The sequence below is a fragment of the Psammomys obesus genome, unplaced genomic scaffold (assembly GCF_907164565.1).
Source record: "Psammomys obesus unplaced genomic scaffold, mPsaObe1.curated_primary_1811, whole genome shotgun sequence".
Lineage (NCBI taxonomy): Eukaryota > Metazoa > Chordata > Mammalia > Rodentia > Muridae > Psammomys > Psammomys obesus.
Genome location: NW_026585691.1, coordinates 7,478,388 through 7,500,904, shown reverse-complemented (window position 1 = coordinate 7,500,904; position 22,517 = coordinate 7,478,388). Strand labels below are relative to the sequence as shown.

The window sequence follows — 22,517 nt, the reverse complement described above, 5'->3', positions numbered from 1 at the left end:
ACTTGAGGAGTATGGAGGTTGTTTTCCTTACATGCTGTTTTCTGAACTCTCTTTCTCCTCAGTTATTATAATGCATTTCAATTACTCTCACTTTCTACCCCTTCTTACCTCCCTCCCATGACTTTCAACCTCTTCTCCCTACAAGTCTGTTTTCCACAGTCATGTCTTTCGTTTGTTTGTTTAGTAACCAATTGATTTTAACCAGGGCCATCTGTGTAGCTATAGGTTTGGAGTTATCCATTGGAGCGGGGTGGGCTCACCATTGGGCACACAGCTAAAGACAATGCCTGCCCCTGTCCCAGAATCCATCAGTAGCCAGCAGTTACTAGGGCGAGAGAGTGCCATGAGCCCTTCTCTGACCCATGAGTATCTCTCGAGAGAAGCCCAGTCTTGTGCCTGGCCCTGTGCAAGCCACAGTAGCTGCTGTGAGGTCATGATTAAAGTGCTTTTTCTTGTCCTGAAGATACCATCTCATAACCATTCTCCATGTCTTCTGGCTCTTACATTTTTTCTGTTGCCTCTTTCTCAATATTCTCTAAACCTTAGAGGAGGTGGTACATGTCTGGGACTTGAGTACACGCACAGCTGTCACTTAATTTTGGACACTTTGAAAAGCCATGACTGCAGTTTCTTCTAGTTACTGCAAAGAGAAGCTTCTTTGATTAAGGCTGAGAGTAGCATTCATCCATGGCTGTAACCATGATATTTAGAAGGAAGTTTGGTGCCATGTCAGTTTAGCTAAATGATTAATTAGTTTAATTTCCACTTAGGGCCTATGACCTCGTCAGCCATGGGCTTTTGATTGGTTTTATAGTGCCAGGGGTGAATTCCTTCCTGGAATTGCTCACATGCAGTCATTGAGTGTTTGGGTATCCCCATAAGGGTCCACAGTCATGCTACTTTGCACCAGTGGGTACATCTTGTCTGTCAGGTTGGCATTATAGTTTGTAGGGTTCACAGCTGGTTAAGACAGTGATGCCTTTTTTCTTACACAACCTACATAGCCCCTTCTGATGTCATGAAGGCAGGTGAGCAGGGAGGGAACTTCTAGCTCAGGTCCAGCGTGGCTCTCTGTTTTGCAACAAAGGTGTGTGGTGTCTTCAGCAGTAGGGTCTTACCGTGTAGTGCGGGGATCTTCAAGGAAGTGAAGAGTGATCTTCGTACAGACTTTCCAAAGGCATAGTTATCCTGAGAATGTTTGCTGTTACAAAGTAGAATGAAGCTGGGTGTGGTGGCGTGCACCTTTAATCATAGCACTCAGCAGGCAGAGGCAGGTGGATCTCTGTGGGTTCCAGGCCAGATTGCTCTACATAGAAAGTCCCAAAGCAGCCAGAGCTCCATAGAAAGACCGTGTCTCAAGAAACAAACAACAGTGACAACAAAACGTAGTGTGTGGATTGGCTTAGTCCTTTCTTGGAAGACAAAGTTATTACCATTCTTTCTATGCTTACTTCTTCTGATTTATGATCTGATGAACCCAGCTACAAGATAAATGTCTTTTATAGATTCAGAGTTCCAAGACTGAATATGGCAGTGGTAAATATTCAAGAAGTCATGGACATTGCTACCTAATCTTATTAATAATGACTTTTCTCATCCTGGAGACACTCTTTTGCTGTCTTGGCCATTGGCATCACCATGTTATTAGTTACCCAGGTCAGAAATTAAGTATTATTTTTATTCCTTTCCTTTTCTCATTAATGTAAAAAGAGGCCAATGAGAGTACCTACTGTGTACAATCACCTTTCTTTTAATCTCTTTTTCTATTTTTTCTTTCTTTCCAGATTTTTGGGTATATTTCGAGAGGCTGCTACCTAGGATGTAGCAAAAGTACTGTCTGCCAGTTAAACAATTTTTTAAACTTTTATGTTTGTTTATGTAAATGAATGTTTTGCCTATATGTGTATCTGTATACCAGATGTGTTCAGTGCTTTCGGGGGCCAGAAGGGGGTTTTGGCTCTCCTGGGACTCAACTTAAAGTTATCAGCTAGTATATGGATGCTAGGAATTGAACGTTGGGCCCCTGGAAGAGCTGCTGGTTCTTTTAACCACTGAGTCAATTCTCCAGGCGATGTTTTTTTGTTTGTTTGTTTTGTTTTATTTTTGAGATAAAGTCACACCTTGTACCTCAGGCTGGTCTCAAACTTGTAATCTCCCTGCCTGTCTCCTGAGTGCTAGAATTAAAAGTATGTGCCACCGTAGCTAGTTTAGCTTGTTTTGTCTTATCTTGCCCTGTCCTTTCTTCACTCTCCCTGCAAAGAGATGGATATATTGCCCAGGCTACCCTGAATTCTGGGCTGAAGCAGTCCTCCTGCCTCAGCCTCACCACTGTAAGTAGCTCATCTTAACCATCCTAGTATACAATTTGGCAGTAAATACATTTGCATTGTTATACAGCCATCTTCTCTCTCTATGGAACTTTTTCATTTTCTCCATTTGAAACTCGGCTCGTTAAACACAAACTCCCATTCTTCTTTCCTCTGCCTGTCACACTCACTCTCTTCTCTCTATGAACTTAACTGGTCTGAGTTCCTCCTGTAAGTGGAATCACAGTTATTTATCCTTGTGTGTTCGGCCCATTTGACTTAGCATTGGGTCTTTAAGGTTCATCCATATTGTAACATGTGCCATGATTTCCCTTTTATGGCTCACTGCTGTTCCATTGAATGTATGTGTTACATGTTATGTATCTGGTCACCTGTTAGACACTTGGACTGTTTCTACCAGAACTGAAATTGCTAGATTATGTAGTAGTTCCATGGTTGGTGCTTGAGGAAATGCCATACATTTTCCACAGCTGCCATTCTGCAGTCCCATCTGCAGCTAACAAATGTTCCAGTTTCTTCGTACCCTTGCCAGCATTTTTTATTCTGGATTTTGGAATTGCTACCCTAAAGACATTCCATTTGTAATGCCATTGGGCAGTCTAATTCTGAAAGAAGGGCACTGGGCAGGAGACAGTTTTCGCAAGGTTGCCAGGCTGCCATGGAAGGAATACTGTGTTTTGCACTTACCATCTTTGCTACCCTTAATTACTTGGTCGAACTCTGAGTGAGGAAGAGGAGTCAATGCGTGGCCTGTGTGGCCTGGTCAGACACAGGGAAAAATTTCAGAGCAGAATTGCAGTTCTTTTATGTAGCCCTGCATGGCTTGGAATTTAATCTGTAAACCAGGCTAGCCTTCAACTCAGAGATCTACCTGCCTCTGCCTCCCAAGTGCTAGGATTAAAGGTGTATATCACTGCCTGGCTAGAATTGCAGCTCTTGTTTTTGTTTGTTTGTTTTGTTTATTTTTGGTTTTTTTGAGACAGGGTTTCTCTGTGTAGCCTTGACTGTCCTGGACTCACTTTGTAGACTAGACTGGCTTGGAATTCTCAGAGATCTGCTTGCCTCTGCCTCTGCCTCCCAAGACTGCTGGAGTCAAAGGTGTGCACAACTACGCCTGGCTTAGAATTGCAGCTCATCATCAGCTACTTTTTCCTTGGTTGGAAGCCTGTTAGGTACACACTTCTTACTGCCATAAACACTCAGAAAAAAAATCTTCAAAGGAAAAAAATTTAACCCAAGATCTCAATGATGAGCAGAAGTCTTTGGAAAAGCATTATAAGCATAGAGAGCAGAAGAGCAAAGGCTTGTCACAGGTTAGAAAGAAAGCAGGACAGTTTGGCTGTGGTGTGACTGAGAGGGAAGTAATAGCTGGAGAGCTGTGTCATGAGGTCACGAAGGGCTAGAAGAATCACTCAGGAGGTGGGGATTTATTTTGGGGCATTTAGAAACCACTGAAAGGTTTCCAGTGAGGGAATGAAATGTGATCTGATTTGTATTCTTAGAATTCATGCAGGTGTATGGAGAGGGACTGTTAGAAACAGAGAAAACTAGGTCTCTGTGGCAGGGATCCAAGGAAGGCCATGCTGCTTCAGCCACGGTGACAGCAGGAGGTTCTTCCTGTGCAAAGGTCAACAGAACTGTGATGCTTCTGAATTTATTTAGTTATTGTTTGTTTGTTTTTGAGTCAGGGTTTCTCTTTGTAGCACTGGCTGTCCTTGAACTCACTCTGTAGACCAGGCTGGACTCAATTTCTCAGAAATCCACCTGCCTCCCCAGGGCTGGGATTAAAGGTCTTTCATCACTGCCAGTCCTGGATTTTATGATTATTCTGTTTCAGTGTCTATCTTTGTGTGTCCTTGCTTTGTAGAAGTAGTGACCTTTTAGTTGTATTCTGTCTTCAGATTTGGCCTCTTGATCCCTCTTTCGTATCGTGCTACTGTAGCCATTAAAACTGTAGTGATGTAATTTTCAGTTTAAAAATTGGGGGAGGTGTGCGCATTATGCCAGCACTTGGAAGATGGATCTCTGTGAGTTCGAGGCCACCCTGGTCTACAGAGTGAGTTCCAGGCTATACAGAGAAACCCTGTCTAAAAAAAAAAAAAGGAAAGAAAAAGAAAAAAGGTTTTAAAGGCTTAAAATGTCTTGCCTCTTCCTGTTCTCTTCCTGTTGCCTGCTTGCACTTATCTAGCCTCTTATTTATCTTTAAAGTGATAGGCTTATTTTAGCCTTGCCAGTCTCAAACTCTGCTCTGGCCAACATTTCTTTCAGCATTATCTTCTCTTGTCTTGTGACCTGTGTATTTGTCTATACACTTGTTAATTTTTGTGGGTTACTATTGTGCAGCTTTGTGGATTTTGGCTCTTGGAATCTGAATATGCTAATCAGCATCTCCTGAGTTTTTTCAACCAAACCAGAGCAGATTTTCTAGAATTGTTGGTTTTTGTGTTGTATAATTTTATTTCGAGGGTTTTTGGTGCTACCCTGCTTGTGCTATGAAAACAATAAATACTCTATGGTCTGGAGAGATGGCTTAGGGGTTAAAAATACTTGTTGTTCTTGGGCAGGCTCCAGATTCAGTTCCCAGCACCCACACGGTAGCCCATAATCACCTGTAACTTTGGTTCCTAGGGATCTGATGGCGTCCTTTGACAGCAGGCATGCACTCGGTGCACAGTACACCTGTGGTGGTTTGAATAAGAATGGTTCCCATCGGCACAAAGATTGGCATGGCATGCCTAGTCCTTAGTGAGTGGTTCCACTAAACATGGAGTAGGAGGTGTGGCCTTGTTGGAGGAAATGTGTCACTAGGGTGGGCTTTGATGTTTCAGATCTTCATCACTTCCTGCTGCCTGCTCATCTGGACACAGAACTCTCAGCTCTCTCCATCACCATGTCTGCCTGCATGCCATCATAATTTCCACCATGACATGAACAGCCCCAATTAATTTTTTTTCTTTTTTAAAGAGTTGCTGTAGCCAGGTGATGGTGGTGGGCAGTGCACACCTTTAATTTTAGCACTCTGGAGGCAGAGATAGGCGGATCTCTGAGTTTGAGGGCAGCCTGGTCTACTAAGTGGGTTCCAGGACAGTTAGAGCTACACAGAAAAATCCTGTCTAGAAAAACAAAACAACAACAAAGGGTTGCCATAGTCCTGGTGTCTCTTCACAGCAATAGAACATTAAGACACAGGCCACGTTCACACATGTAAAATTAAGTAAATATTAAAAAGAAATTAAAAGAAAATTTCATTCTTAGAGCAATTCTGAGTTGTCTGTAAGGGTTTATATATAAACCATCTTGATTCCCATGGTCAAGGAGCCAAATGAATCCTTTGTTAGTAACTAGAGGTTTATTTAACTATATTTTCTATTTAGGGGATGTTGACAAGATCATTGATATATATATATATCTTGTTTGTTTGTTTTGGTTTTATTTGAGACAGAGTTTTTCTGTGTAGCCTTGGCTGTCCTGGACTTGCTTTGTAGACTAGGCTGGCCTCCAACTCACAGAGATCCACCTGCCTCTGTCTCCCAGAGTGCTGGGATTACAGGGGTGCAACACCTGGCTCATTGATTTTTTTTTTTTTTTTTTTAATGTTTTCATTTTTGACTAGCCAACCTCCCACCCCCAAAATAAAAGGAAAGAAAAGAATTTGACACAGCTGGGTATGCTCACTCAATCCTGTAACGCCATACAGGAAGATAACAAGTTCAGGGCCAGATTTGGCTACATGGTGAAACTGTCAAAAAAAAAACAAAACAAGCTGCATGTAATAGCATCTTTCTGGGTGGCATTTCTTTTTGCTGCCAGCACGATGCAAATTAGGTAGATTTATCAAGGTTCTCGCCACCTTTTTCATAATTGAATGTGTTACTAGATTCTTAGTTTTTTTCAGAAATCTCTCATGAAACAATTCTAAGCTTAATGCAATAAACTTAATTTGAAAGTATACTTAAGAGTTCAGAGTGATGCCTTTTGGGAAAATGTGTTTCTTGCTAATAGATTTGGATGTCTTAGAACAACGAAGGGAGCAGCTGTCTGCACTGAGTGTCGGCAGTGGTAGTTTGACAGCATTGAATAGTAGGAGCGGGTCTGTCAGATAGTTGATTTACTATACTCAAACAGGCAAATTCTAAAGTAACTACCTGAGTTCAGAAGAGAATTAAAAATTTTAAACATTACCCCAGGTGACTAGTATTGTTGGGACATAATTTTTTTCGCTTAATTGCATAAGACCATATTTAAATAGCATTAGTGTATTTGGTTCATTTTCTCATTGTCTCTAGAATTTTTATAGAAAAATGTACGATCTCTTATGGCTTGAAAAAAAATTTTGCTTAATAGCCATGTAAAGCTGTATCTTGAGGGCTGAGAAGTGCTTGTCTAGTGTCCCCAGAGCCCAGGATTTAGCCTCAGGCTCTGGTGCATAAGCCAGATGTGGTTGTCCTTGGATATAGGAGGTAGAGACAGGATCCGAAGTTCAAGGTTGATCTTGTATACATAGTGAGATTGTGGCCCTAATCCTGGTACTTGGGAGGCAGAGCCAGGCAGATCTCTGAGTTCAAGGCCAGCTTGGTCTACAAAGCATGTTCCAGGACAGAGAAGCCCTGTCTGGCAAAACAAACAAAAATCTTCACATTTTTATTTAAACTTAAGTATCTAGCTGGGTTCAGAGGTATGTGCTTGTAGTCTCAGCTATTCAGAATGCTGAGGCAGAGGGATCACTTGAACCCAGATATTTAAGGCTCTCTCCTCATTAAAGAAAGAAGGGGAGAAAGAAGAAAAAGACACACTTAGTTTATCCTTGGTGATGAGGGGCTGTAAAGGTCTATGACAGTTTGTAAGGAGAGTTTCTCAGAATCATAGAGAACCTGATGCCCCTTAGCACACATGGATGAATGCTGCCAGTTGCCAACCCCTCCATCTTAAGTTTGGCATTAATTTTTTTTTTAGCTGTTGGGCCTGCTTAGTGCAAAGTTTATTTTGGAATAACCAGTGACTTTAGAGTCGTAGACTCATGGATAGAATTAGATCAGCAGACAAGGGAATCCATTGTGTTCAATATCAAAATTGTACAGAATAGGTATCTCTATCATACATTCTTTTGCCTCTTGTAACTTAGACCAGCAAATAATTACAAAGATAAAAGACTGCATAGTGATCATTTCCAAATAGTTTGGAACAGCTTTTGTTATTTTCTTTTAGAAATTTATTTAATTCTTTTTAGTTTAAAGATGCAGTACTTGGTCTGGGAACATCAATGGCTAAAGTGCTTGCTGCACTCAAGCCGGATCCCCAGCACTCACATTAGAGGTGAGCATGGTGGCATGTTCTTACAATCCCAGTACTACAGAGTCAGTGATAGGTGGGTCCCTGGGCTTTGCTGGCCCGCCAACCTAGCCTAGTTGGTGAGTTCTCAGGTCCCGTTGAAAGATATACTGTCTCAAAAACCAAGGTAGATGGCGGACTCCTCAGGTTGACTTCTAACCTCCACACACATGCGAAAACGCACATGTGCACATGCAGCCTCCACTAAACAGGTACATACACAAAATAAAAAGCATGCAGTGAGAGTCTCGGAGTCAGTACCAGATGTTAATTTTGCCGTTGTCATTTGCATGGTAATTTTGGGAGCAGTTACTATTGTACAGACACAAAGCATAACAGACACCCCACTCCACCAATTTTCACTCCTTTTCCATTTTAACTACATTTGGGTTGTGTTGAGTTGGGTTGGCTGTTCTGGAATTCACTGTGTACACCAGGTTGGCCTCTAACTCACAGACATCCTCTTGCTTCTAATTCCCAAATGCTGAGATTAAAGGCACTGGTCACCCTCTTACTATTACTAGATGGAATGATTAAATCCTGAGCAAATTTAGCCAAGGAGAGTTCCTTGTTTTAGCTTTGGGGCATAATGTGAGGAGAAGAAAAAAGACTTCTCAGAGATTCAAGTTCAGGGAGAACTGGATTTCTGGAAGAATCTCAGATAGTTTCTAAAGACATCACATTTTATGTTTTTGATGGGGTCCACAATTATCTGTTGCTCAGAGGTCTTCGTAATTTTCTTTGGACTTTTCAGTAACAGCTGTTTGAGACCCAGTATTGCTGGTTTCTGCATAGTCAAACAACAGCTTATGAGGACCAGTGTTGGTTTCCATAGAATCAGAGATAAACAGCTAGCAACACAGTCAATTTGAGACACTTAATTCTCAAAAAAAGGGCCTGTTTCTCACAATCTAATTATTAAATCTACAGCTTTAGGCAACCACTAATCTAATTTTTACTTCTAGAGATTTGTTTTTCATATAAAAGAAATTTTACCTGTAGAGTTTTTGACATTTTTTAAAAAACTAGGCTTATTTTTTTTTGAATGAGTATGAGTATTTTGTTTGTGTTTATGTGTACCATATTGTGTGTGGTGCCCTCAGAGGCCAGCTGGGAGCTACAGGTACTTGTGAGCTGCTGTGTGGATCGGGAACTGAACCCTGGTCTTTTATGATTAGTTAGCACGATGTTCATTTATGTGTAGCTTGAAGCCACTTAATTTATTTTGAGTACTAAGTTATAACCCTTTGCATGGGTTTGCTCAGTCAGCAGTTGATTCTGAATTGGTTTTGGTACTGGGGTGTGAACACAGCCTTGCATGTGCTCTGCCCCGGAGCTATTCCATGTGCCCTGGGTTTAATCTTTTGAGGAAGTGCTAGGCTGCTTCTCAGTGTGACTGGATGATTTTACATTTCCATCGGCAGCATATGGTTCAGTTTCTCCCCCCACCCCCTTTCTTCATTCTTTCGTTCCTTCCTTACAGTGCATTTTAAATTTTTCTTTTTTATTTTCTTTTCCTTTTCTTTTTCTTTTTTTTTTTTTTCTGAGACAGGGTCTTACTATGTATCTCTGGCTAGCCTGGAACTTGCTCTGCAGGCCAGGCTAGAGTCAAACCCACAGAGACTTGCCTGCCTCTGCCTTCAGGTACTGGGATTCAAGGTGTGGGCCACTCTGCATGACTGTTTCCAGTTTCCTTACATCTTCTCCCACACTATTTTGTATCTGTTGCTGTAACCAGTGTCATATACCTCCTTCCTCATGTTAACACCTGCCTGTGCCTCATCATTTTGAGCTGTTTTCTTGCCCTTGGTTGTGATGGTCTTGGTCTGACTAGCTTGCTTCCTGTAAATCTGTTGTTTGTATGCCCCTGAATTCACGCATAGTGCTGTTCTCCAGGTAGGATTGAATGACTGAGCTTGGAAACATTATTGACTGGAAACATGATAGAAAGAAGCGGGTCGAATGACTTTCTTTCTTTTAAGAATATGACATTGCAGTTTTTACTTTCTTGTGGTCTGTTCTGATAATAGAGCTGTGAAATAAAGCACAAGAGCTATGAAATTATGCATTTTGTTAAGTGTTGTGTATGGAGAAAGAAGAAAACCCTTGATGTCAAATAGCTGTGATATAAAAATATCTGTTAAGTGTGGAACACTTGTATGATTTTGGAAGTTAGGATAGTGGTCCCCACTGTTGATGGATGGAAGTGATGAGCACTGATGATGCTTCTTCTGGGTGCTAATTGCACAAAAGCTCATCAAACTAGAATATGCACATATTGTACTTAATAAAAACTGATGTTGAAAATGCAAATCCAGGTGTGCCATACACCTGTAGTCACCCCTACTTGAAACTGAGGGAAGAGATGCCCTTGATCCTGGAACTTTGAGACAGTTAGAATAAGGTACTGAGACAGTCTCAAAAACATACAAACCATGTGTACCCCTGCTTAGAATCTCACACTTGGCTCCACTTGTCAGGCTGACTACCTTTCTAGTGAGTATTCCATCTGGAGTGATGTTCACAGTTGTACGTTGACATTCCTCTTGTGTTAGCAGAATTGCACTGTAAGTCATCTGGGTGGCTCAGCAGGAAATGGTGCTTGACATCCTGGCCTGGCTACCTGAGTTGGCTCTCTGAAGAGAATCAACCCCACAGAATTATCTTGTGGCTTTTACATTCACACCTTGGGACAAGTGCTATACACATCATGCATACAACAATAATCAATAAAAATTTTAAGGTTACATTGGTATTGTTGCTGTTCAATTAAGTTCTCTTGGCCAGCAGCTCAGTTTCAGAGATGGGATGATTTAAGCATACTTAGATCAGTTTGGTTTTATTTTCTACTGTGCTGCTGACTTAACAGTGATCACTAGCAAGCTGGTCCTTGCTCTATGCTTTTGTTACTGACACTAAATATACTAACAGTGTCAAACTTCTCAGAATTAGGCTGGAAGAATGGAGTTATAAGAAAAAGAAGCTATATTTCCATTAGTTAATTATTTAATGTAAGAACCATCTAAATGAACAGGAATTATTTATTAACATGTTATATCAAAGGGAAGACATGAACTTTTCTGAAGATGAATGAACAAATGTTCATTGGGCACCAATGATAGAAACAACCTATTCAGCTGTGGCTTGGTAAACCAGTGGTAGCTGGGGTTTCATGGAAGCAGGTGGCTGGCTACAGCAGAAGCAGTCTGTCTCCCAGCAGCAGTTTTTTCCTGTCAGCTCTTGGGGAAGAATGTGGACATATAAGCCCTCTCCCCTTAGCAGTCATTAATAACCTGAAAATCTTGGTGGGCTGACTCAAGTCCTCCACTTTAACAGTGTTTATCTGTAAATTCTTGGGAAGAGGTTGGCCTTGTGAGCCTTTTTTTTTTTTTTTTTTTTTTTTAAATGAGGGAAAGTTGATAGCCCAACCTTGTATAGGTCTTCTGGTACTCAGATTTGCAGACAGTTGAAGAGGGCAATGACTCCTACAATACCTGGAGACAAAATGGTCTTTGGAATTCTTTTTAGGGAGTGGGCAGGGCTGGGCCGGGATCTGTTGAGATGAGAGTCTTGTGACTGGCTTTGGATTCATTGCAGTACTCCTGCCTCCAAAGTGTGTGATTACATTTGACTTTCCATTATTTTTTACTTTTTTTTCTTAGAACTTAAATTACATTAAAATTTTAAAGTTTTTACTAATATATATGAGTTATATACAAGATGGCTTTTGTTACGACATTTTTATCAAAATATATTTGACCATATTCGCCTCTATTTCCCTTCTTTTGTCTCTCACTCTCACTGATCCCTTCCGGTTTTGTTTTGTTTGGTTTGGTTTGGTTTTTTTTCAAGATAAGAGTTTCTTTGTCTTGGCTATCCTGGACTCACTTTGTAGACCAGGCTGGCCTTGAACTCACATCAGTCTGCCTGCCTCCATTTTCCTCAGTGCTGTCATCAAATGTGCATGCCACCCCGCCCAGCCCAAGTTGTTGTTTTTAACAAAAATCTCAATCTCAGTTGATTTTACCAGTGAAGACAGGTGCTGGGGTGAAAGCCTGCTAGCTCAGAGAGGCAGAGAAAGACCCAGCTGACATTTCTCCTCAGCCAGTGTCCCAGAAAGAAGCCCCTTCTCCCATGTTGTCTCACTGTCTCAAACTGAATGTTCCTCCCTTCTACTTTCTGTCCATTTTTCTCTCCTCATCCTTCTGACTTCCTCTTCTCTCTGTTTTTCTTCTTAATAATCCTATGTTCATTTCCTGTCAATTGGTTGCTTGTTCCACCTCTTGTTTTACAGTTGATTTTATTTAATTCTGTTTACAATATTCAAGCAGAAAGCTCTTGGATTAAAGGTATCTGCTAAGGCTGAGCCACATCATAACTAAAAACAGGTTTTTCCAGTAAATAACACAATCTTGGGGTTCACAGTGTGGTCAAGTATTGTGCAACACTGAGTAATTCCCCTTTTGGTGGTGGTGGTGATGGTGAGCTAGAGCCTCATTAGGGTTGCTAAGGGGAGCATGAGTAAGGAGTGTGGGCAACCTATCAGTGGCTACACTGGAAAAGAAAATGCTTTCTACTCTTCTAGCATCCATTGACTGCCTGTAAATCCTTGGGAGGAGTGCAGCCTCCCTAAATTTAGTTTAAAAGATGCATAAAACTTAAACAATGTACATATTTTTCAGTAATGTGATGTTTTGTAAGAATGTACATAGTGTGATATTTCAGTCATGTTAACATGTGCCTCCACAGACATCCTCTAGAGTATAATTTTCAAAATCTTCTCTAGCTGTTTGAAACACACAGTTTAGTATCATTTGGAATCACTTTATTGCATGCTATCACCAACACTTGTTATTCACATGTAACTGTAAGTACTACCTATTGACCAGCCTACCCTGCCCTCTCCACCCCATTCTCCAGCCTCTGGTAACCTTCATTCTGCTCTCAGCTTCTGCAAGATCAAGTTTAGATTATCACATATGTGAATACAGTCATGTGGAACTTGCTTTTTTGATTGCCTTATTTCACTCAGTGTAATGATTTGTAATTTCATCCAGGTTGGTATAGATGAAAGGATTTTGTTTTTTTTTTTTAATGGGTGAATGCATTCTGTTATCTACTACGTTTTCTTCATCTGTCATTTGCCCACTGTGGGTGATGTTGCAGTGAACCTGGGGGTGCTGGTGTGACTTCAGTAAACTGGTTTCTTTGGACTCTACCCAGTGGTGGGACTGCTGGGGCGGGGGGCAGTCTTTTGAACTCTAATTTTCTTCTTTAGTTTAATACAGTAAGCGTTAAAGGGAGTGTTTGCTTTTGACCAGATCTGCTATACGGTGAAAGCTAGCAGGAGTATATCAAGGTCCACGTGACTACTAGAAGTTCTCAGGACTTGTGTGTTGGTTAGTGTTCCTGTAGGGGAGAAACAGACATACTAGAGCCTTGTAAACAATCAGGTGGCTGGCTCAGCTTAGTCACACTGTCCTCTAGGGACAGGACAGTCACATGGTGACTGCTGAAGGCTTCAGTCACTTGTGTAGCACAGATGTACTGAGTCCTTTAAATGTCTGGCTTGTGTCTCCTAGGCCTTCCCTAAAGTTTCCCATGTCTCAATGGACTCCTGAATATAACGAGCTCTACACCCTAAAAGTGGCTATGAAGAGTGGGACTCCTCCTGATGCACCCACAACACAGGAGAGTCTGAAGGGGGTCCTTCTGCACTCACAGCCCCTAGGGGCCACCAAGAGCTTCCCTGCAGAAGTGGAGATGATTAACAGCAAAGTGGGGAATGAATTCTCTCACCTGTGTGATGATTCTCAAAAACAAGAGAAGGACATGAATGGTAACCAGCAAGAACAAGAAAAAAGTGGTGTTGTGAGGAAAAAGCGCAAAAGCCAGCAGGCTGGCCCCTCATACGTGCAGAATTGTGTCAAAGAAAATCAGGGAATCCTAGGGTTGAGGCAGCACGTAGAGACACCAAGTGATGAGGATAACGACTCTTCTTTCAGTGACTGTCTGTCTTCTCCCTCATCTAGTCTCCATTTTGGAGACTCTGATACTGTGACTTCAGATGAAGATAAAGAAGTCTCAGTGAGACATTCCCAGCCTGTTCTTAGTGCTAAAAACAGAAGTCATAGTGCACGGTCCCAAAAGTGGCCTCGGACTGAGGCAGAGTCTGTGTCAGGCTTGTTGATGAAAAGACCTTGTTTTCACGGTAGCACATTAAGGAGACTCCCATGCAGAAAGAGGCTGGTAAAGAGCAGCTCCTCCCAGAGGACACAGAAGCAGAAGGAGAGGTTGCTAGTGCAGAGGAAGAAGCGGGAGGTGCTGGCCCAGAGGAAGTACGCGCTCCTCCCCAGCTCCAGTAGCTCCAGTGAGAACGACCTCAGCAGCGACTCCTCTTCCAGCTCCTCCACGGATGGAGAAGAGGACCTGTGTGCGTCTGCCAGTGAGAACCCCAGCAACCCTGCTGCCCCCTCAGGTGAGAAGGACTGCAGTAGATAGAGTGCTGCTGTGCTTGTACGCATTCCTCACGCAGCTTCTCTCAGCTTTACTCTTGCAGGGCGTAACTTGATCATCAGCTGTGTTAAACTGACGCTGCACCTGCTGATGGGAAAGAGCTTCTGGTGGCAAAAATTAAGCCAGAATTGATTTTGTGTGTTTGTGAATTGCTTTTTTAGGTAACTACTATAACTAGATGACAGTGATGACAGTGACAATGATTATGAGATCGGATTTCACTGTGTAGTTCTTCCTGGCCTGGAACCCACTCTGTAGACCAGGCTGACCTCAAACTCACAGAGATCCACTTGCTTCTGCCTTTAGGGTGTGCTACAGTGTCTGGCACATAACTAGACTGACTTAAATGAGTTGCTTATGGTCCAGGTTTTTTCTGTTAGTACTGTTATTATACTTAACCATTGTGGCTATTTTTACAAGTGACTGATTTTCCCTTGTGTTTAATCCTGTTAAGAACATTTATAATCTCTGTAAAATCTGTTCAATCTAACTTTTACTGTGTGCATGTTGCTCTCATTCTTTCTTTCTTTTTGCCTTGTAGCCTTGAACTCTTGACATTTGTGTTTTAGCCTCTCAGTTCTGGGAGGCAGAGGCAGGTGAATCTCTGTGAGTTCCAAACCAGCCTGGGTTACAGTGAGACCCTGGCTCAAAGAACAAAACAAAAATAAGTTGAAGTGTTTGAGCGATTTTGCTGTTTAGCTTTTGCATATTGGGGCTTGAACCCAGCTCCTTCACATGTTCTAGGCAAGCATACACCCGAGGTGATAGGACTCACTTTAATCCTGATGGAGCTGAGTGGAGTGCATGGTCACTTCCACCTGTGCCATGTGCTCTCTCATCTGACCTCACCTCCTGCCTGTCAAAGAAACACACATAGAAAAGTAGGAAATAGACTACATGTATGTGCACACCAGCCTGGGAATAATATGTGGTATATGCAAACAGTACTGATAATGCATTAGTTTGATGGTTATAATTGAGCTGACGTATGAATTGCTAAGTCTGAGCTAAGGTTGGAACTAAGGTTACTTTCTTAAAATTAGGGAATTAGGGGATCAAGATATGCTTTTTTGGGGGGGATGTGGGGAGGGAGAACATGTGTGTGGAGGGCAGAGATAACCCCGAGTGTTGTTTCTTAGGAATCTTGGTGTGGATTTAGCTGGTCCGGCAAGCCATTGAGCTTGAGAGATGCTCCTGCTTCTGCCTCCTGTCACTTGAATTTATTTTTTTAAAGACTGTCTGTTATTTGCTTATTTAGATTATAATGTAATACAACATTTCTACCTTTCCTTTCTTCCCTCTAAACCCTCCCATATGCAACTTTCTACTTTCCTTCAAATTCATAGTTTTTTTTATTGTTATTATTATTATTATTATGTTTTCAGGGCTGGCTATTTGGCGCTGGACAACCAGTTGCGCGCTCTTCCCTGGGGCAGACCACCTCTCCGGCTCCCAGCTTTATTCAGTTGTCTGTAGGCAGCTAACTCAGTTCTTTGTATAGGGCTGGACACGCTATTATGGACTGTTTTGCTTCCAGCTGTACATGGTGCTGGGTTTCCAACTTGTTTCTGCTTCATAGTGCTTTAGTCCCAATGCTGTCTCCCGGCCCTGGAAGAACTTTGCAGAGATCTAGGGAGGAGTTTTAAGTATTGTAGTAAAACTTTCCCTTTTTGTCTGATATCCAGCTTGCCAAGATCCAAGCGCTCAGTCCACTGCAGAGACCTGCCATTTCCCCTTGGTTTTTTTCCCTTCCCTGTATTTATTATTTTAGTGAGCAACTTAGTTCTTACTTAGCCATGTTTTATTTTTTCATCTTTATTGAATGTTGTTTTGAGATGTGTTCACTGAGCTCACAGTGCTGCAGAGTGGCATGGTGGACCTTCCCTCATGCCTTAGAAAAGTGAGAAGCACTCAGGGTTGTTTCACATAGTCATATTTCTCTCATGTGGTCAGAATCTAAAGACTCTGGGAGGTGCAGCAGAGCCCAGTGTTTGTTTAAAACCACAAGGTGGGATTTTGTGAAGTTCTGTTGAGCTTGCCTTAGGAAGTGCAGGTGAGTGCCCGTGTGTTTATGTCATCTGTTCCTCCTGGCTAATACTCCCTGTGAGCATTGATGCACTTATTTATTTATTTATTTATTTATTTATTTATTTATTTATGCACTTATTTGCTATCTGTTTTGGTAGTTGTAAATTAGCTCAACTACCTTGCTTTTAGAGATTACCATGGGGTGAAGAGACAGGGCTCAGTGGTTAAGGGCACTGGCTGCTCTTAACCAATTCCAAGCACCTACATAGATGCTCACAACTATATGCAATTCTAGTTCCAGGGGATCTAACACCCAGTTCTGGCCACCTGGGGCATCAGTCACATGCTTGCATACATGTAAATAGAACACCTTTCTGTATAATATAAAGAAAAGCAAGCACAAGTGCCAACCGTCAAACATTTATGTGGGGAAGCTTAAGTTCCAAAAGTTAAAATGAACCTGACATTTTGGCTTCTAGAGAAATGTTTTATTTTAAATTGTTTTGTTTGTTTGTTTTTGTTGTTTTTCTTGACTGGGTTTCTTTGTGTAGCCTTGGCTGTCCTAGAACTAGCTCTGGTCTCAAAGATTTTACTTCCCAAATTTTGAGCCACCACTGCCCAGCATTTTTTTTTTTTTTTGCTGTTGCTGTAAACAAACAAACAAACAAACAAACAGGGACTTAGGCCCTGGAGAGATGGTTCAAAGCATTGATTGCTTTTGTAGAGGACCTAGGTTTAATTTCCAGCACTCACATGCTGTCGCACAATTGTATTTAACTCTAGTCCCAGGGATCTGATGCCCTCTTCTGGCCTCTGTAGGCACTGCACATATATGCAGGCAAAAACACTCATACTCCTAAAATTTAAAAAAAAAAAAAGTTTAATGTCCACATGATACAGAATAGTGAAAGCACTAAAAAAAGCATAAGATAATTTTTTCTTCAGAGATTTTGTTCTCTCTCTCTCTCTCGCCTCACTCCCCCACCCAGCTTTTGTTTTCCAAGACAGGGTTTCTCAGAGTAGCCTTAACTGTCCTGGAACTCTGTAGATCAGGCTAGCCTCAAACTCAGAGGTTTGCCTGCCTCTGCCTTCCAAGAGCTGAGAGTAGAGGTGTGCCCTACCACCATCTGGCCAGAGATTCCATTCTTATTGCCCAGAAGTAATAACTTCAAAGTTTCTCTCCAACAGAAAATACGAAAGCATATACAGAGGTAACCAATGAAGATCTTTTTATATCAGCATGCATAAATTATTTTATACAACAGTTGCATAGTCCCTGTGCTTGAGTGTTCCATAGTTTGTCCAACTAGCTCTTTCTGATATTTGTTGTACAAACGTGCATACCTGTGTAAGCATATCTGAATGACATCTGAGAGTGTCAGTTTATATAAATGTTACCAGCTGCTGGGCCAGAATGCCCAAGGAGTTGGTGTCCAGTTCCTCTGCACTCAACAGTGGATGGTGCTTTCAAGGTGCTTGCTCCAGCCACAGTGCAGTTCTGAGAGTTTGTTTCTCCTTAATCGTCCCTGAGTTTTTCTGAGATAGCTCGTGTATTTGGAGAATCATTTTAGAATGGCTTATAATTCGCAAGAAACAAATATTCATGGAGCTTAGTTCTATTAAAAAAAATCTCAACTCTTAAATCATTTCCTTGTTTCTTTGAAAATAGTTTTCTGTTTTCCTTAGTCGTGTAGGAATAGTGACATTACTAACAGCATCATATGTTTAGTGACTGGCAAAAGCTTTCGTGTTAAATACTTGGCCTTGAGTCTAGGGCTAATGACTAAATCAAGCATATTTTAGTCAGGATAGCATTGGGGTGCCAGTGTTTAACTACTTTTATCTGCCAGTGTCAGTTAATTTTATACTTGGGTATAGCCGTGTGCATCCTTTGTGGGCCAGTTGAGTGACTGATAGAAATTTAAGCATTTGTAGTGCTTGAATTTGAGCATTTTGTAGAGCATTTTAAGCTCTAAAATATAGCAATTTTACATTATTTACTGCCATTGCCAATTCACCTAAAATAAACTAGTTGAACTTAGTATTGGATATTGTTTTACAAGCATTGGTTCACGTGTCAGGTTCACCAGAATTCTGAGAAATAGCTCTCTCCTAATATATTTTTATTAATTGGCTTTTAGATTAAGGATTTCCGTTAATAAATAAAAGCTTTCTCAGAATGAAGTCGGTTGGGTTAGTAGCAACCTTGTTTGACATTGAGTTATCCTAACTTAACAATGAAGCTATTAGACACACACACACCCCAGGACTTCACTGTTTAACTCTGGCTGTTCTGGAACACAGATACCTGACTGTCCTCAAATTCACAGAGATCCTCCTCATTCTGGCTTCCAAGTAAGCTGGGATTAAAGGTGTGTGCTGGCAGAATTTGGGTATTTTAAGATAAATCTAATAAACTTACATTCAAGAGTAGATGCTCATTTTAGTATCATTTCTGTGATTGTTCAGTGAGCTTTACCTGACCCACTGATTTTCTAGTTAGTTTTGTTCATTTTAATTTTTTTAGATAGTTATTTATTCTGTTATCTTACTGTATGTTTTGCTTGGATATATGTTGTGTACTGTGTGTGGAGTACCTGCAGAGGCTAGAAAATAGGATTGGATCCCATAGAACTGGAGTTATGTACAGACTTGTGAGCCAGGATGTGGGTACAGGTCGTCTGCAAGAGCAGCCAGTGATCTTAGCCCTGAGCCATATCTTCAACCTCTCATTCATTTTTTATATTTACTTGTTTTATACCACTAAAACCTTCTGAGTTTCCACTTAGTTATATACATATGAGATCTTGTGTGTGTGTTACATGTACTTGTTGTGGTACACATCTGTGCCTAGGTGTACATGCAGTTGGGTGTCTTTTCTTGGTTGCTACCCTTTTATTGTATTATATTTTTAACTTTTATTTGTTTTATTCGGAAAGAGTTGGTCTCTTACTGAAGCTAGTTGGTCTCTCACTATTTGGCTAGGCTGGCTGGCCAGCTGCCCTCCACCCCCACACTAGTGGCATGCACTACCACACCCTGTGTTTTACATGGGTTCAGGGGATCTGAATTCAAATTTTGCCAAATCACCCATTAACATTTCCCACATATGGATTTGAGATGGCGTCTTTGTCAGTTAAATTCCATATGCATTTGGATTTATTATTGTATTTTTAAAAATTATAAATTTATTTACTGTATTGGGGTGGTCACTTGTATGTGTCAGGGTCAAATGATAGCCTATGGGAGTTGGTTCTCTCCTTCCCCTGTTTAGGTACCGAGGGGTAGAAATCAGAACAGCAGTCTTGGTAGCAAAGTGCCTTTACCTGTTAAGCCATCTATTCAGCTCCTTTGATAGGATTTTCAGTGTCTTGTGTATGTATTCCTGTCAAAGAACAGACGTTGATTATAGGATATAATTTTTGCTTATACTTCCAAATATGCTTTATAAACAATTGGCTTATCTGGGGATAATAGTAGGAAGGTACAGTCATGTTTTTCTTGGGATTTTTATACAGATTAAATTAGGGAGAATTGACATCTGTGGGATTTTGAGCTTTCCTACTCCAAACTATACCTCCTTTCCATTTGCTGACTTCTAGTTTTATATCAGATGTGGAGAGGTATGCATGTTTAATAGTTTAGTTTATTGGGATATAATTTACATGTCAGTTTATTTAGATATTTAATTTTTAGACATTTCTGGAACATCCCTGTTTTTGTTGGTGGTAGTGGTGCTTTTTCTTTTTCTTCTTTTTTTCTTTTTGAGACAGGGTTTTTCTGTGTAGCCACAGCTGTCCTGGACTCATTTTGTAGACCAGGCTGTCCTTGAACTCACAGAGATCCACCTGCCTCTGCCTCCCAGAGTGCTGGGATTACAGGCATGTGCCACCACACCAGCTTGTTCTTTGTTTTTTGATTTTGTTTTGTTTCTTTTACTTTCTTTACTGTTTCTCTCTTGGATCTCATGCAGCCTTTCATCTGTTTGCTAATTCTGGTTTGCATTGTTTGGGTGTTTTGTATAAATGAATCATGTGGCTCTTCCTTTGTGCCACGTATGACTTAGCATAAAGTTTAAAGGTTCATTTATGAACCAGCATTTAGTTTTTGCTTGGTTCATTAGTTTCTTTATATATATTTGACTTATCCAGCAGATGACATTTGAACTTTTTCAGACAGGCATGGTGGAACATGCCTTTGATCCCAGCACTCAGACACAGGTGGATTTCTTGAGTTCAAGGCCAGTCTGGTCTACAGGAAGAGTTCCAGGACAGCCAGGGTAGAGAAACCTATCTTGAGGTAGGGTGGGGGAACTGTTTCTCATGTTTGACTGTTGTGAATATGTTGTTATGAACAACTGGGCAAAATTTTCTGTGTATGTGCTCTTCTGTGTATGTGCTTCTCCTTGTCTTCTTGGACATTAAAGATTCATTCATTCATTCATTCATTCGTTTATTATGTATACAGTGTTCTGCCTGCATGTATGCCTGCAGGCCAGAAGAGGACACCAGAACTTATAGGTAGTTATGAGCCACCATGTGGTTGCTGGGAATTGAACTCAGGACCTCTGGAAGAGCAGCCAGCCCTTTTAAAGTAAAATAAGCCAATCACAAACAGTCAGAATATTGTGGCATTCTAATTATGTGAGTCATCTGACACATTCAAGTTCTTTTATTTTATTTTTTAATTTTTTTTATGTGCATTGGTATAAGGGCATCAGACCACCTGGAATTGGAGTTACAGACAGTTGTGAGCTGCCATGTGGGTGCTGGGAGTTTAACTCGGGTCCTTTCGAAGAGCAGACAGTGCTGTTAGGCACTGAGCCATCTCTCCAGCCCCACATTTAATTTCTTAAAAAAACAGTAGAATGGTGATAGCCGGGGTGTTGGGAGGGATGCCTTTCATTTGCAGGATGAGCTTTTAGAGATCATTTCATAGCAGTGGGATCCTACCCAGTACAGACAGTTACCCACCGTCACCAGGGCTCTTAAAAAGCCACACTCCATTTCTCAGTCTTAACAATAAAATACTCTCTGCCTTAATTTTGATTGCCTATCAATACAGATGTTAGCTAAAACCTATTAGCTGTGTAGGGGTGGTAAGGTTTCTCACACACTCATGAGGGTAAGAAATGCACCTTTTTTCACCTGTGAGTTCATCTTGCTTCCTGAGAGAGACCGTCAGAACTGTAGAAGATACGTCAGACACAGTGAAAGCTCTTGGAATGTGGTTCCAGTTCCAAAGCTCAGGCTCGACACACGTAGTCCCTGCTTACTCATTTCACATGGAGTACCTTCCACTGCCAGCTGCTTTTATTCCCCCTCCTGCCTTCTGCCCTTCACCTAACATTTGACTCTTAGCTTTCAGCTCATCTGTTGGCTCTTCAGCAACAGGAAAAAAGAGAGAGAGAGAGATGCTGTTATTATTTTCATGTTATTTTAATACTCTTCAAGGTCAAGATAAAAATGTCTGCCTAGTAGTTAGCCTATACTTGCCTTTTAAAAGCCTAAACTTGCTTTTTACTTCCAGGAAGTATTGACGAAGACGTTGTGGTGATAGAAGCTTCCTTCACTCCCCAGGTCACTGCCAATGAAGAAATTAATGTTACCTCAACTGACAGTGAAGTGGAGATTGTTACAGTTGGAGAAAGCTATCGGTGAGATTTTAGTTTGTAGTTGTATACTTGAACATGGCTATGTTACCGGTTCCCTCCAGATCCTCAGCTTGATAACGATTTTACAAGAGTAGTGTGTTTAAAGCCTGGCTACATTAGATTCACCCGGGAGAGACGGTGAAGCCCACTGTCGCAAACATTCTATCCTACACCAGCGGAACTAGAATCCTACAGGATAGAATATTTTTATCATTGACCCATTTGCTCTAAGTAAACAGCAGTTTTACATAATATTTTTTAAATGGGTTTTAATTTGAATTCATGAACTATGAAGTTTACTTATGAATAATATATAAATATTGGGTATAATTCTGAATTTGCAAATGAAGAAAACTTATTGATGTAAAAACAGCCCTTGTTATTTGCTTACATCAAGATTGTCCTCATTGATATTTGTGAAAACTGTGTTGCTATAGGAGCCAAGATTAAGACTGTTGATGATGTCATTCTTGATTTAATCATGCTAAGTTCTGAACTAATAAGTGAGTAGAAAGACCTCATCTGTTTGGATAGATATCTAGACATGCCATGACTCTCTTATAGAATTACTTCTGACACTGTGGCCCCTTTGTTTGAAATTTTAAAAAAAATTATTCACCCTGTGCTTACGATGATAATAAATATTGATATTAGTGGTAAAGAGT

The 22,517-nt window shown here is 41.0% G+C and overlaps 1 protein-coding gene across 1 annotated transcript in view; it reads left to right on the top strand.

Annotated features, from left to right (window-relative positions):
• Nucleotides 1-22,517, top strand: part of Rnf111 (ring finger protein 111) — a 73,656-nt gene that overhangs the window by 23,768 nt on the left and 27,371 nt on the right. The window contains 2 exon segments of the mRNA XM_055598045.1: nucleotides 13,238-14,133; nucleotides 21,729-21,855. Coding sequence (XP_055454020.1) covers nucleotides 13,257-14,133; nucleotides 21,729-21,855 — 1,004 coding nt within the window. The 5' untranslated portion in view covers nucleotides 13,238-13,256.